The following is a 17,129-nucleotide window of genomic DNA, read 5'->3' as shown; positions in this document are numbered from 1 at the left end:
TAAGACACACAACAAATGTATAACTGTAACAGCACAGTAACAAACTTGACATTTGAGAGAGTTGGACTTACTCCATTATTGCTGAGGAAATAGTAGGGCACTTGAGGGTGCGTTGCTAAAGCAAAGCACGACTTCTCGTAGAGTCCAGGTACTTCACGAGTTCAAAGAGCCATGTTTCCAGCTCGGAATATCCGGGACAGTGCGATAAAAAAGGACGAGTTGTTGCTTTGTTGTGGTCGACCTGTAAACTGAGCAGCAGCTTAATTGTGAGAAAGCATCAGTTCATTCACACCTAGCAACCAACTGCGTCACCAGGACAAGCCGTGCCGCCGAGTGCAGATCCCTCCGCCCCCTCCCTCAGCCTCTCACCGAAGGACAGCCCACAAACTCACAGGCGGAAAAAAATAGCCTAGTTGCTCTGTAGGCCTACTACTACTATCACTTCACAGCAGGCATAGCCTATGTGAGGACTGTTTTTAATAGTCTTCTAGTAATACCACATAATGGCGATGTCAAATAGCCTATAAAAACGGTGTTCGAGTTGAGTAAAAGGAAACCGAGAAGAAGCAATTTGCGAAGAAATTGCTGTGTAGCCTAAATGAAGGATGCTGAAAGCTGAAACTAAAATGGATTAGGCTACTAAAGAGTAATGCAGACTTGGAAAAATGGAAAGGGTCTAATCAGTTGGCCATTTATGGGATTAAAGAGTTGAATACCCCATAATGTAAGAAGGATTACAAATAGCCTTGAAGTTGTTGAATGATTGAAAATATGAATGAGTTGAAATACCTGAAATAGCCCTATAAAGGGCAAGGAGCTTAACTACATTTATTGCTGGCTTGAATTTGTATGAGGAAGCAGCTGAAGAAGTGGGCTAGTCATATGAAAAGTTTGGAGAGTGTAAAAGTGTAGGCTATATAATAGGGATTGAATCTGTAAACGTAAATTATTCCAGCATTCACACAAACAAGTTAATTGAAAAGAAGCAAACGAGGCTTCATTAACATAATTAGGCTGCAATTCAAATGTAGCATATGAAATTAACTACAGCAGTAAACTTTCCATGGAAAAGGTGTTTTGTGTTGAAAATGTTTACCTTCGAAATTGTTTCAGACTTGTTTTGGTGTTATAATCTCAAGAAATATTCTGAAAAGTAATAGCCTATTAGGTTACTGTAACGCATTAGGCTGCGTCTCGTAGTTGTTTAACTATAACGTGGACTGCTCCATGAATGACTGTCTGCCACCTGCCGAGTGAACCAAAACTGTGAAATGACACATTGTTAAACCAGACAAATTAGGTAAAATACATTTTCTTGATATTTCTCATCACTGAAATGGCTTGATTCAAATGAACGCAGCTCCCCAATTCACACCAACTTTTGGGTCCTCTATCATGTGGTGTGGTAGGCTATTGTTTCGGAAGGGGGGACTATTTGATTCACAGCGCACTTTGTTGTTCAGTGGAACTCTGTTGCATCTCCGTTGCATCAGTGGTCCATGCTCAGAGCGATTGGCTGCGTGCGTTGAGACTGCCGCTCTGTTATTGGTTGGAATCGGCTACATGTGAAATTCGATTGGTTGATTGTAGGCAAGGCAAAGCATCACTGTGTTGTTATGATTTTTCTCTTTTTTTTCTGCAGCAAAGGCTGTGCACATGTTTCAAGTAAACAAACCGGGTGTGGATTCTAGTGCTGCAGTTTTTAAAGTTGAGAAAAGCTTTATGTGTCACATTGTGTGTCACCAAGCACATTCATATCAGGACAGCTTTTCAAATTCTTTGAGAACAAGAAATAAAAGCCTGTCTGACTGATTAGGCAATTGGAGAAAACTTAATGAGAGAGTATTTAATTTAGGCTATCACTAATTAAGGCTATACGCTAGTATTTAACAGGAATCCATTTTCACATCATATACCTATTGTTTTGCCATTATTCTCCTGTAATTATGTCAAATCATGATTTAATTTTCATTTATTTTGGATTTATTTAGTCGATAGCTGTCAGCTCATATGGGTATCAACTTCGCCACAGATTTGTTTGATGAAATTACAGTGAGTCAGTGAATAATGGAAGATACGTTATTCGCCCTTTATCGTTGACTGTTATCCTAATGTTCTCTGAGAACACTTGTTGTCATGGCTAATTTAGTGCGGCACAGCTGTCTGAACTGGAATTAATTTACTGGTAATGGCTGTCGATAACAATTAAGTGAGGAATAAAGATTTGTTTTTCTCCTTTCAGCAAATCCCGATGCTGAGTGAATGTGCGGTTCTCCTGTTGCTATAGTAATAGCGGACACTGCCCCCTATTTTAGACTTGTTTTCTGGTTGCTGTTGCCATGGGATTTGCATCTCTCTCTCTCTCTCTCTCTCTCTCTCTCTCTCTCTCTCTCTCTCTCTCTCTCTCTCTTTCCATACCTGTTTTTTCCTTCCACCTCACCACTGTTCCTGCACCCCGCCTTGTCCAAACATCCCTCAGTATAATATTTGCTGAGTTGCATCCCTGTAACATTATCATTTGGCCAAAACCAACAGGTGAATTTACACTTATGCTGAATTTGCATATTGGCGGGACACTAGCGTCTAGCCTCTGATTGATTTGTCCACTGGGCTGGACGTGTGTATTGAGTGAAAGTCTGAGAAATGTCCAACTTGAATCGATTGCACATAATCACATTATCCAGATTGGTCTACAGAGGAATTGCTTCCACACATAGGGACGCGTGTCCTTTGATTAGAGTAAATCTAGAGAGACCTTGTATCTGTAGATTTTATTTAATTGGAGTAAAATGTTATGTGTATAGGACTCAGAAATACACAAGTCCATCAGTGTTAATCTCAGTCACTTAAAGGGACGGCCCTGTTACAGAGGAGCAATTCAGCAAAATGCCCCACCGTGTGTAATAGCTACCATACCAGTGGAGATTTAAGAGATGTGTAGAAAGGCAACCTGATGCAATCTGGATAAATGTAGTTGTAATGGAGACCAGATTGAGATAGTAGTAGCATGGTGAAGTTGGAGAGTCTCCCAGGAAATCGCTGACTGCTCCTCTCTGTCTGTGTTAATTGGTCCACCGAGGGCTTCCTGTTTGCACATCATGAGAGAAATCCAAGGTGCTGCTCATGACAGCACTGCTGCGTTTCCATTTTGTTTCCATCATTAAGCACAATTCCCTTTGTTGTTATTTAACAAAATGTGTAAAATGTTTAAAAGTAACTTTAATTGTCTCTCTAGCTTTAGATAATTCAACAGACTCAGTGTCTAAGAGCAAAAGCTAGAACATCTGAATTTGTTAAACCAACACAACCAAACTTTGGTGAAGTTCGGGGGAAGACGTTTAATGTTGGGTCAAACCTGACTTTGGGATGTATTTGAGACATTTCTTGTCATTTTCTGTAGCGAGACAAGGCTGTCCAATTGTCAACACCCATATTCGTTGTCTGAATAGCGTGTAGCAGCCGAGAAGTCAGAAAAGTCGGTGCTGCATGCCAAGTTCACGTATGGCGCGTTAGTAAGGGTTACAGCATCATTTCATCATCATCTCTCTCAGAATTTATTGTCCTCAACTTTTGCCCCTCTTTGAACATGGGATGAAAACATGTAATTCAGTTACTACTTGTGAATGGAAGCCTCTCAGAGGGGAAAGTGTGGATGTTTTGGTGTGCGTTCGCTCTACAAATCACTCACATTTGTTTTATGTGTTTAGCATGAAAACTGTTCATCAAGTTTTAGAAAAGTGACAAGCGTAATATGATTTTCATTTGTGAACGATATCTAGGCTAACTCGATTTGCGTTCAGGCATGACAGATCTGATTCAGTCAGTCACAGGGTTAGGTTTATTTACCGTTCCTCAAGGACTGCATGGCAAATTAGAGGTATGTGTTAGAGCGTCTGTTTTGTCCTCCTCTGGGATGTTACAGCTTTTAGGAGATCACTCCTCACTGGCTCTGAAGGCGTAACATGGCACACACAATGGTTAAGCCTAAACTGACCTGACATGAAAAAAAGTTTAGTTTCAGTTCTCCAGTTTTCTTAGTGATATATTTAGGTTAACACAAGGTCCACACATGTACGGTAAAATGTAGTGGGCGAGAGTCAAGTCAGCTCAGTAGTGAAACATTACAGTAACATAAAAAGTATATAAAAAGATGAAAGAATAGAAATAATAAAATAGCAATATTCAAATGAGATATGTGTACAAAAAAGTGACAAGTGTGTATATACTGTATATCAGTCCAGGTTAAAGGGATAGTTCAGTATTTTTGAAGTGGGTTTGTATGGGGTACTTTGGCATAGTTAGTGATTGTGTTACCTTATGGAGCTGGCATTCAGTGCAGTCATTTTAAGGAGTTTAGGGGAGATGTTTCTGTAGGAGAAGTCAGTCTTGTACTGTTGCAGAGGGGACCAGAAAAAAAAATGTCTCCACATATATAAATGCTAACTTAAAACCTGAATATTCCTTCAATTGTATGCTAAACTGAGTTTTTTTTTAAAACGGTTTTAGTTTTCCAGCACATAGCTGTTAGTTTTTGTTTTCTTGCATCTCTTGAATAATCCGCAGTACTTCTGAGTCAAGCAGCTGACAGGAGTGATAGAAAAATAAACGGCTGTCTGGTGGCAAATTAAAGCTGTGGAAAAAAATCTCAGTTTAGCAAACAATTGAAGGGATATTTAGGTTTTAAGTTAACGATTTCTATATGTGGAGAAAAACATATTTTTCCTCGGGCCCCCTCCGGAACAGTACAACACAGACTTCTGCTACAGAGACATCTCCCCCAAACTCCTTAAAATTACTGCGGTGACCACACACTAACTATGCCTGAGTAACCCATACAACCCCAATTCAAAAATACTGAACTATCCCTTTAAGTAGCAGCCTGTGGAATAGGTAACAGTTGTATCTTACGCTGCAGGCAAGCAAGTGAGCCAAACACAGTAATGTGTTACCTACTTTTATTGGTTCAGGAGCCTGATGGCCATGGTGGTAAAACAGTTTTTAAATCCAGTGGGGCTAGCAATTATGCTGCTTTATCGTCTACCAGACGGCAAGGACAAGAAGGACACTGTGTGTTCTGGGTGACTATGGTCTGTAATGATAATGTGTGCCTCCTGAAGTCCTAAATGGCTGGGAGTTTGTTCCCGCTTATTTGTTATGACGCTTTCACTTAAAATAGAGCTACAGGTGAGCAATTAATTCAACAATAAATTAAACTATGTCCTATATACATATTGTTAAAGTTAACTTTAATTTCAAGAGGTTGGTAGATAGAAAAATACTGTGGGTAGAAGTGTTGTATAAAAAAAATTACAGATAATAAGTGAGGAAAAACCAAACATCAACAACAGCAGCAGCAGAATAGCCAACATTATTAAATAACAATGGATGATTACTGATTTTTGCTCAAAAGTTACTTCGACAACACGTGTGTCCTTCGAAAAAATTTAAGTTCTTTCAACAAACAAATCCCTATGGGTTCCTCGGTGTCACTCACAGCACTCAGGCTGTGTCACGCTGCTCTGCATAGCCCTTTAAACCCCAGAGGCTCAGCGTGTCTCAACTAAGAGCTTTACACAGCCGATATTCATTCAGGCTGTATGCTGTAATTTGACTGAAACTCAACTTTATTTCATGTTGATGTTAGACTTCTCATTTTAAATGTTAATTTATCTTTGTAGTAACAGCTAGCTTGGCTGTACAAAATAATGTTTTTCTTTTTGTTGTGCAGGTGATTATTCAGTGATTTTATATTCATTACATTTTAAATCTAACTCCTATAACAGTGAACGTACAAAGCAGACACATATGCATATGGAGGGCAAAGGTCAAAGCCATGGTACCCCATCAGTTTACCCCAATCAAATACATTTTAAAAATAAACACACATTAGGATAATAATGAGCAACATGTATTCTATTGCCTTCTCTTTCATGGCTGGCATTCAAAATAAAAAATAATTATATGATGTGTGAGATAAAGTGTGGTTTTCACAATCTATGATTCTGTTGGCCTCATTAGGTCAGCCCTGATGCGCTTTTTTCTTATTCTCCCCTCCGGATATTTTTTTGATATCGTTGCGCTTGCCGTGAAACCCCCAAAAAAACATGTTTCTTTTATTGTAATTTAATGATTTGTATGTATATCGTTTACACTATTTTGAATTAACGACTGTCATTGTAGGTTGCCTTCAAAGGGAGTGAAGATGATCTGTTCAAAGCGTGCGGTAAACATTTAGAGTACAACTTTCACTGGTGTATCAGATGCATTTATTGAAAGCTTCTTTCATCTGGTACGTCTGAGTCTGAGTGTGCGTGTGTATGTGTGTGTGTGCGTGTGTGTGTTTAAGGAGACATTTCTCTTTAATCTCCTAAATTACTCTGAACTCAGATGTGGATATGCACACTTCATAAAACTGAAATGTTATGAAGGACGTGGAAGTCTTTGACAGGGGGATTCTATAAACTCGCCGAGAGATGTCTCCATTTCATCAGAACTTTCAGACAAGGTTAATATCTCCCATTAATATTGACAAAATGCATGCAAGACCCGTACTACTTCACGGCCCGACCGTCCTATTTGTGCTCTATGAGGGCCTAAGGGAAAAGGCCAGTCTACTGCGCGTGTGAAAGTGAAGGGAGATCACCCCCTCGGCTCATTAATATTTCACCAACAATAAGGCTGGGCGTCACTCACTCTCATCACCGCGGTAATGAGCTCACACTGCCCCTCTTAGAGATCTGTTTATTATTCAGGCGGGTGCACCAGAGACTCAAAGACACTAGAGTGGCAAGATGTGTGAAGATCTTTCAAGGTCAGAGAAACGCAAATGGTGTGAACGTTGTGCCAACAAAGCTACAGACATATTTATTGCCCCGAGTGGGAAACTTTTTCCTTCACTGAGCTGAAGGAGGATTAATTAGATTTTTTTTTGTTCAAATTAATAGCACAAACATAACACTCTTTTCACTTAAAACCAGGGGTAAAATATAAGGAATAAACCTTTTGGGTGTTGAATCTAGTCGGTATACCTGACAGGGGCAAGGTGTGTTTCTGTGATTGCCTACTTGTCTGCTAAAAATTCCAGTGATCCCTGAACTAAATTAATCACAGCATAGTACTATTTGTATATGCACCTTTCTTTTGCTGATCTGAAGCAGGAGCGTGAGGAGAGAAACTGCACATGGCGGGAATGTATTTGTATGTAAGAATTCATTTACTTGAACATGTTTAGTGGGGACTATTGCCAAGCATCTTTTTCATGAGATGTTTTTTTTTTAACTTTTTCTCTCTCTTTTTTTTTTACAATTTTAATTTCTCGATGTTGAATCATGCATGTCAAGTTGCATGTAATTTCACTTCCTATGTTTTTTTTTTGATATGGCCTACCTAAGGCGGGGCAAGCCATATAATTGCCATATTAATTACGCTAAAGCCAGAAATACATATGCGGGGTATGAGCTCAATACTCCTTGAGAATCTCATAATCAGACCTAACAAGCCATTAATGAATGAAACCACCTGACTGTTCCTATCATGTAAAAAGAGAAGAGTCTTAGAGGGAATACCTATTGTGTGTGCTACATTAAATGAGAATGCCAGCAGCTCATTAATACACTTGAGATTATCAAAAGAAAGATGCTAATTACCGACATGTTTGCGGGAAACTGTAATTAAGGAAACAAGAACTGGTTTGTACTCAGTTTAGCCAATTTGTCAGCAACAAACTCGTTTGTCAGACAAACAAACCAACAGATGCGTCATATATACATATATATATATATATTGATTTATTAGATGTACAGGGTCGTTTTAAATATCATTATAGGTCTATCACTATTTATGAATTTGGTTAAAATGTTTCTTTGACATATTCATATAAAATACAGACACATTAATGCTGTGTTATTCACCATTGGAACAATATATGTAAAGTGATATTAACATTGGTATTGTAGAAATCGAACAAAACATTACATAAAGTATGTGGCACCAAGTAATGTTCAATTGAATAAGTAACATAAGGCTATTTTAAAATATTGTTGAATATTTTTAAGTGTTCTGATATATTAAGATATAACATTTTTCATCTGAGAAAGGTTAACAAAACTGAAGAATAAAGTACAAATGTATCAAAAAAGGTGGGAGAAAAAAAGGGCACAGGTTAGAGTGATAACGGTGCATGCATACATCGGCTTCACATGGTGGAAAAAATTTGAGCTTATATATTAAGTAAGAAAAGTGTTGCTTATGAAACTTCCAAAAACGAAAAGAATTATCTTGCTGAGAGAGATCCCTTTGTAAAGATCCACTGGCAGGTGACTCAAAAAACTATCTTCCTTCTCATAGCGGCTGAAAGATAAATACAACAAAAAAAAGTGTTTTATGCCCTCATATGCTCCAAAACGTCAGCCATTTTTGTGAGAGATTATTCATCTCTTTAAACGTCTGCACCATCATCAGGACCTAGTGTCTCGCAAGGTGCCTAGGTTGCTCGTGCAGTCCCCCTTCTCCTCTCCACATCTGTCGCCCAGTGGGTCCCCTTAGCTCTGGAACTGTGTGTATCCCTCAGCGCCCGTTACTATGACGTCCATCCATATCCTCATGGCCTCAGGGGAAGGGGCCACCATGTAGTAAAGTCGGTCGTGGGTTTTCACACAGAAGGTCAAAGATGGATTGGGGCTCTAGAGGACATAAGGGAAGAAGGGATATTTATGTTGGAGCAAAGACTGCAAGCTGCACCTGTTGCATCTTTGTCAGAACAACAGAATACATGAGACTTGGAACTAAATATTAATTGGGTCGGGGAGTGATCCCGTTTCGACCCTTTTTCTTATAGCCTGTAACATCCCTCCGTGTTTGCAAGTTAAGATGTCAAATTAATTAAAGTGAAGGAAAAAGAAAAAAAACATCTTAATTGTGAATCATTTCATGCCTTTAAAAAAATAGATCCCAATTAAAAAATATTCCCATTTTTTATGAAACACAGACACCAGTTTTGGTGGCTGGACATTTTAATTATGTTTCAAGTCTTTAATTGCTGCTCACAAACAGCTGAATGCCTGGCAAGATTTTCACAACATTAATTTTGAGAGACTGTAGAATGTATTGAGACTATATCTACTAATTTAACACAAAACAAAATTATACATGTTGTTAAAATACATTTTATTGCGGATAATCTTTACATTTACCTACACATGATGATTTATAAAAATAACTATGTTTTTCCAATATAAATGTCTAGCATTTTGGAATAAAGATTTAAGACCTTATTCCACTACATTTATTGATACATTTAAAAATGAAATTCATCGATGCGAAACATAGAAATCACAAATGAAGTTCTGAATTGATGGGCGATGAAAAAAGAGAGTTGGTTACCTTTGTGGCACTGCGTAGGTGATCATAATAAACCTCTTCAATCGCCTGAAAGTAAATGAGCCCTTTCAGCTTGGTCTCATGCTTGTCTGAGAGGAGAAAAAGACACATTAAGATATTTACATTTTGTCTTGTACTGATGCAAGACCTCAGTCAGCCCGGGCAGTAGACAGCACAGTGACGTGGGGATACATTTTACTTTTGATCAAATTATGATAGACAGATTTCTTAAAGAATATAAATATGTCTTATTATTCTTAGACCCCAGGATCACACCTGTAGGAAAGTACATAGTAGATAGATGGTCATAAAAATAATATATGATATGATATATTTATAATATTCTGTCTAAAAATGTATGGCTTTATATTTTTAATGACCTTTGATTCATGTTACACTAAAATTGGTGAAAACATAGATTATTGTGAAACAACAAAACAAGTTGCACATTTCTTTATGTCCCTAAAATATCTTTTTAGAAGTAAATGTTTCACAAATCCAGACACAGAAATCCTTCTTGTCAAACGGGGCACATGACAAGCGCAAACCTATGCCTAACATTTTTTCCCAGAGATGTGGCTAAAATTAAGCCTGTAGGTGTTAATTTTAACAGCATCAATTTTAAACCATCATTTGTCATCATTCATTCAAGTTCTGCTCTAACCAAACTTTTTGACTTTCTGACAAATTGTCAAAAAAAAATTCTAAAGTGATTATTTCAATGACAACTACTGTAACTAAATAAATTGGGATTGTTTGTTGTGGCTTGGATTATTTTAAAGAGGAAATATGTATCTTTCCATAATAATTATTTTTCCTTATCTTGTCATTTGTCTTCCCCAAAAAAATCAAGCCTTGCCATTAAAAATAGTATATAGGGTAAAACAGGGGAGTGCTTAAACTTAAATTCTGGATGTAGAAATCAGAGTTTTAAAGAAGGAAAGGTGTTAAACTTTTTTTTCCCAGCAACACACAACCCATGAATAGGTATGAGCAGCCCTTTTTCAGAGTAAAAGTTAATTAGAAGAAGTCTATTTCAAGCTATGCCTGAAGTCCTAACATCCTATTAATCTGACTTGTTTTCTTCAGTCTTACTTTCTGGATCCGTCTCTGTGGTTTTTTTTCAGCCTTTTTTTCCTGCCGGCAAGGTTCACTGCTTATAAGATCTTTGGATGAATCTTAAAAAGAAATGCCTCTCTTTTGTATTTCAAATTTGATCTTTCAGTACAACATTTCCCCTTCCAGCAGGTCAGACCTTCTGTCCAGTCCTTTGGATTAGCTGTTTTCAATTCCCAGATTGTCTTAAAGCATTTTTAAAGTCACTCCATATGGTGGATAGTTGGCAGTTATTTTTTCAGGGATACCTGCGGATGAGACGCAGTCAGTGAAATAATGGGTTTCTCTAGTTTGGGGCTAAACTATAGGCATTTAAGTGAGTGAAGGAGACTTTTTCTCACGTCGGAGATCAATTTCCTTTCTCTCGAAATTGGTTTAAAGAGTTTTGGATTCCGCTCTAGTTCAAATAAACAGTGGACGCTCTGTCTCCTCCATGCGCACACTGGAGCGCCCGGCGAAGAAAACAAACATCCAGCAACAATTAAGAGGACATCTTTTGAATTAAGTCCGACACTTTCTCTTGGTTTCCCCCCCATTTTTCCATAAGTCAAATCTGCTTAGTAATGAGATAAATGTTTTTGAAATGTGAGTTTCGTTTTATTAGTCACGAACAAGCCAGGAGCTAGCCTCCTCCCCAGGAAAAACACATCCAGAGAAAGTATTGCATCTTATTTCATCACCATCATCACCATCATCTTCGTCAGGAGTAAGGGGGTGAAAGGGCTAGGCAAGTGAGCGGAGAGAGAGAGAGAGAGAGAGAGAGAGAGAGAGAGGAGCAAAGAGAACGGGGGCGGCAAGTAATGAAAAATATCCTCGGATTCTATTTTGAACTCAATTTTAAAATAATGTCTCAAAAAACACGCTCGTGAATTATTCAGAAAACTAACTGTTCTGGTTCCAAATCCAGGGGACAGTCTGATAGACGTGAACTACAAACTAACTTCGGTTTTAACACACAACAACAAAGCGGGAAAAAGTCCACTTAGTGCAGTTTAATGAGTGTTTGGTTCAAGATTAATAGATGCTTTTTGGGACAGAAGTTGAGTTGTTTTTTTAAAAAAACAAAGCAAAGAGCGCAAAGTTTACATTCCTCAGAAAAGTTTCAGGACTGCCGTCGGCTAAACTGAATAAATCAGGTTGACAGCCATAGGAACTTTTCTGCCTAAAGTTCTGAGTTTATGAATCCTTAAGTTTGATCACTTTAACTTCACCTTTCCGTGAACGAGGCCCAGGAATTAAATCATGAAGGCGCACGGGAGTAAAGTGGTTTTACTTTAGTTGCACATCAAGTCCTTGAAAATTTGCTCATTTTAAAATGGACTTTTATAGTTGGTCTCAAAATGCAACACAACGGTTTTTTGAAAAAAATAAATCTTCAAACAAGATGTAGTGTCTGTAGAACAACAAAGTAAAGACCACAGAGTGTAGTCAGCTGCTCCTAAAATAATAAATAGCATAGTAACATGAGTTCTGATATGTGATGTATGTTGTGATGCATACATGATAATCAGGCTCACAAAATAAAAAATAATTATAATATATATTCCCAGGAGTGACCCCATGCTTAGAATTTTCACTTTCTCAAAACTCCCAAAATATTCTAGGCATGTCCCTTGCTTGCTTTATTGATTATGAAACTTAATCATATTTGTGCCTATTGACGGGACTGCAACATCTTGAATGATACTGGAACCGAGCTGGAAAATACTTTACTTTCCATTGTTTAAACTTGTGTCTGTGTGTCTGACTGAATCCTCTCAAATACATATGCTTATTTCTTCAGCTCTCTCTCTCTTGCAAGAGACATCTTGATATGAATAAGACTTCTTAAATAAAGTGTATCATAGACCAACTTGTCGTTGTGTCCTTACCCGCGTAATAACAGAAGTTCCTTTTGAGACGGTCAAAAACGAACCAGCGTTTCTTCCACGACTTTATTTTGCCACCCATTTTCACCAGGTGGCCCTTGCACATCTTCTCTGTGAGGTTCACAAAGGGACAGGTGTCTATGCAGTGGCCTGACGACTCCACGTGGGCACGCAGGTCAAACTCCTCTTTACGGTTTGGCAGGTAACGCGTCATTGGACGAGCCTGTGAAGGAAATGTTTATCGTTGTTTTAAAGCTGCTGACCAACAAGTGTGAGAAGGTAAAGATAAAGTAATAATTAGCAGAGCTCTTTAAGCTATTTGGGGCTAAATCTAGGCCAAGTCCCAACTTCCTGAGCGCTGACCATTAAAGGGATAGTTCAGTATTTACCGTGGTGTAGTGGGAAGAGCGCGTACCATATAAAATATATTGATAGCTGGTTAATTAAGACTTTATCACAAGATAACACCAAGCATGGCCTTTCTCAGCTTCTTCAGGTGATCTGATTTGTCTCCAACATCTCCTTGGGGAAATATATTTTTCTATTGCTGCTAAACGCTAACTACAGCATGTATGTTTGCTGTTTGGTCCTCCTAAGCAGGTAGTAAACAGTGGGTTTATCAGAACATACAGTTGCCTGCTGCTCCAGAGAACAACATTAATGAGAGCAAACCAAAACTATGAGCTAATGGAGGCTCTGAGCTGAATGGAGCTGTAGAGTCCTCACTATATACTGTAACATTAATAAATTGACCTTTACAATCAAACTACACACACTACAGAGTCATTTGATGCATTGTTCATTTAAGAATATTGATAATAGCACCTTAAAGCTATAGTGCGTGACTTCTGACGCCCCCATGAGGAATTATGAGTAATCTCAACAACACTGTAGGCGAATCTACAAGAGGTTTGCCTTCCTTAATCGCGCATTGATTGTAATACCTTCTGCTGTACGTCCAGGTTTTTTTCTTAGCAGTAGAATCAACTACTGAAACATTTCTTTGTCGCTTCTTGGGATTTTTCTGAGCTCCTGCGCCAGTGTCGGTGGGGGCAACACCAGTTTGTAAACTCTGCCATACTGAGAGATACTGTACAAGGAGAGTTTTGTGGAGCTGATAGGCTAATATAAATCAACTTTGTGTCAACTCATTTGGCGACGGCTCAAAGATAACAGTCATTCATTTCTATAAAAAAAAAGTCACACACTAGCTTTAAAGTTGGTGTAAAGTCATCGGCACCTAGTGCATCTTGTATTTGGATGATTTCGGGATATTTGTTTATACTAGCAGTACTCATACCACCAGACAACTGGTAATTAAATACACTCAGTCAATATTAAAGCTTTAATTATGTGTACATTATATTGTTTGTGCACCCCCCCCCCTCACCCACCAACACCATCCATTGCTCTCTCTGTTCTTTTTCTATCACACTCTCCTCCACCCTTGTTGTTTCCATCCTTTTTCCCCTTGACAAAAATCTTTGATCTTGTCAAAAATGTACCCAGCATCCCTTTAGTGTTCTCTGTCTCCTCCCCTGCTGCTCCACTGACCTGGGAGAAGTGTTTCTCTCTCATCTTCACCTCCTCCTCCACCAGCCTCTGCCTGTGGGCCGTCTCATCATGAAGCCTCCTTTCGGCCTCCTCTCTCCTCCACCGCTCCTCCTCCAACATCTGCCGCCGAGTCTGCACCTCCCTCTCCTGGGAACAGAGGGATGAGGGAACAGATGGAGAGAAGAGAAGAGGAAAAAATAACAGTGGTGGGTTCGAAAAAAGGGATATGGGGACAATGTGTAAACGGTAGGCAAATATTGCAATACAAAGTGAGCAGAACTGTCAGAAGCAAAAGGCACATGAGAATTCCTAAGTCCCAATCCAGGGTTTTGTAAAAATATATCCCTCAAGTCTGTGTATAGAAGAAGAGGTAAAGCTTGATGCTGATGTAAAATGATCCTTTCCCCCCCCCCCTGCTTTCAGACACTTACATGGCAGGTCTGACTTTGTTTCAGCATGTGGAAATAATACAACATACTTACTACTTCATTTCACCACACCTTTTAGCTGTGTGTTCGCAAGGAAACGCTGTGTTTTTTATATATTGTTTTATTTAATTCTATTTAACAAGAGACGCATGAGACTCCTGTGATATTTCAAAGTTTTTCTTCAACTTCCTGGGGAAGTTGTAGGTTATAGATGATAGGATAATTTGATGTTGTTGTTTTACTGAATATGAGTTGCAATGTGTAGTCATAATAACTAAACTAATACAATTGGTTTGTGAGGTAGTTTTTTATTACACAAGTAAAGAGATTTTTATGGCTGTCCTTGGCTGAAATGTCCTGTTTTCAATATGTGCCAGAATCATATTACTTTTGAGAGTGTGGATCCACGTTATGCTTTCTACTGATAACAACGTAAATGTGTTTGAATAACGGATTTCAAGAGGATTACCATTGGAAATGATCATATTATTATCAATAAATCTGAAAAATTATCCCTTGTGTTGTTGTTTAGAACAAAGGCTATTATGCCAGGGGTGGATTAGGCCTACCTGTTATAATATCCCACAGCCCATGTAGATTGTAGATAATGTATTCAAACAACAGTCGAAATCTAAAAGATAGTCAGTTTACTCTCATGAATCACACAAAAATTCAGAAGTTCTGAAAAGCTGAAATAGTTTAATATCTAATCATTGCAGCTCTAGTTCAAAAATGTAAAGGAGATGATGGATGGGACAACTGAAGGTGACTGACGTCTCTGATGTCTGCTAAAGTTGGGGGGGAACTCACTCGGTTTTCCATCAGTCTAGCTTTCTCCTGCTGCGCCTCCTTCAACATCTTCTCCATCTCTTCTATCCTCTGGGCCTCTAACCCACAGCCACTACAACACAGAGCAGAGGAGTGTGTGAAGACATGTGTAGTAGGCCTATAGGCTACAACAGGGCTGGGGAGGGGGAAAAAAAGTCAACAGACATGCCTGGAAACCAAACACTGAGAGCAGCAGTAGGAGATGGAGAAGACAAAGGTTTTTTTCTTCATGAGCGGCAGCAGTTAACTGAGTCTTTGAGCTCCTAACTTCATGAAACACTGGGGGAAAAAAACCTGAGAAGAGGTTGGCATGGCAACAACAGCCAGTGCATTACTACTACTAGCAGTCCCGGGAGCAGCAAGACGTGTAACAAAACATGTTGTCACGGGAACAAAGCACAGTGGTGACCTCTTCTCCTGGGAGACGAGGGCAGACTTGAGTGTTCCCATGGAAACAGAGCCAACTGCTCATTTCCTCCTCAGTCTCTCTCTCTCACCTTTCTGGGGTGCAGGCGGAGTTGCCGGTGGAGACGCTGGTCTCCATGCTGTCGGAGCTCTCCAGGCTCAGCGTGTCGTACGCCTTGCTGCCACTCGGGGGCGTCTGATGATGCAGGATGGAGTGATGGACTGTGGGAGACACATCTATAGCAAGCAGAGAGAGAGATAGAAGCAGAGGCAATGCTGTCATAGGCGTACAGTGCCCTCTACTGATTGTGCCAAGTCATTGCTGCCTTCCGAGCCAGAGCATGTTCTAAAGGTGCACTATGCAGTTTCAGGGGTGGGGGACATTTGTTTTCATTTGCAGAACCTGCAGTTAGTTTACAAAAGAAAATATTTCTCTAGGCCTACATGAATTTCTTAGTATTGAATAATTCTATAGGCCTAATTATGAATAATTATTTTTTGAGGCACAAGAATATGTTTGTATAAAAAACTGTGAGCCCTGCTGCTGTAAACAACAACAGTGAAATAGTAACTTTTTAAGAAGTTTTTCTAACTTCAAACAGTGTTTTTTTCCCGTGAGGAAAGTTTGTTTATTCAGTGATGAGAATATACTTTAGAAAATGTTCACTTCTCTGACACGCCCAAAGTTACATAGTGTACCTTTAAACGAAGTTGACATAATGACATAAATGGAATACTGTTCCAAAAGACTGTAAAGAGCAATAGGTTGCAGTCTTACTACATGTCCAGGAATAATCCCCCCAGAATTGTATCTGTCTGACAGTTATGACAGCATACAAGGTGAAACCCTCCAGTGCGTTAAACAAATGCGACGAGACTGAAGAACTTGAGTACCTTTGCTCTGCAGCACCAACTGCCTCCTGGACTCCATGTCCAATGGGTTTGGCATCTCTCTTAGCGATAACTGTAACCCCTGTAAAAAAAGATAGACATATTACGAATCTTAATAACTACTTTCAACATACTCTTCAATTCACATGTGTTAAACTGCATGTGCTCACCCTTTTCTCATAGGCAACACTGCCGGAGTTTGGCAGTGTCTGTCCAACCTCACCATCTGACCTGGACTTCAATAGCTGGAGAGGAAAGACAGGTGATAAGCTATTCACATTTGAGGAGGAAGTGGATATGTTTTTGCTAGAAAAACAAACACAAATACTCACCTTTTCTTAAGCCGGAAAAAATATTTTAAAAGGCTGAAATTGATCCAGATTGGGGATTTTAGTTTAGTTTTGGTTTTAGATTTGCTAAATGACTACTCTTGGCAGTGGTGAAAAAACCCTCAGTATATTTGCTTAATGACTGTACTTGTTGAGGTACTTATTAACTTAGCTACTTTATTATTTCTACTCCACCACAACATTCAGATTAATAATACAAAATATAACGAAAAAATAAATTTTATTTTATTTTATTTTTAGAAGAGAAAAAGAGGTATGACTATTGGTCCACTACACAAGTACTTATTCACTGTACACTTTCAGGCTAATAG

The 17,129-nt window shown here is 38.9% G+C and overlaps 1 protein-coding gene across 6 annotated transcripts in view; it reads right to left on the bottom strand.

Annotated features, from left to right (window-relative positions):
* Positions 1-7,809: 7,809 nt before the first annotated feature.
* The window catches only part of phldb1a (pleckstrin homology-like domain, family B, member 1a), a 29,767-nt gene continuing 20,447 nt past the window's right edge, over positions 7,810-17,129 (bottom strand). For all 6 annotated transcript variants that reach the window (XM_080040517.1, XM_080040515.1, XM_080040519.1 and 3 more), the window contains 8 exons: positions 16,639-16,713; positions 16,472-16,550; positions 15,670-15,814; positions 15,155-15,245; positions 13,917-14,063; positions 12,366-12,585; positions 9,382-9,467; positions 7,810-8,681 (listed from right to left, as the gene is read on the bottom strand). In XM_080040517.1, coding sequence (XP_079896643.1) covers positions 8,541-8,681; positions 9,382-9,467; positions 12,366-12,585; positions 13,917-14,063; positions 15,155-15,245; positions 15,670-15,814; positions 16,472-16,550; positions 16,639-16,713 — 984 coding nt within the window. In that variant the 3' untranslated portion in view covers positions 7,810-8,540. The remainder of the gene's footprint in view (positions 8,682-9,381; positions 9,468-12,365; positions 12,586-13,916; positions 14,064-15,154; positions 15,246-15,669; positions 15,815-16,471; positions 16,551-16,638; positions 16,714-17,129) is intronic.

The sequence above is a fragment of the Ammodytes marinus genome, assembly GCF_949987685.1.
Source record: "Ammodytes marinus genome assembly, chromosome: 14".
NCBI lineage: Eukaryota > Metazoa > Chordata > Actinopteri > Uranoscopiformes > Ammodytidae > Ammodytes > Ammodytes marinus.
Note: the sequence above shows the minus strand (reverse complement) of the source record. Positions and strands in the feature narration are given on the sequence as shown.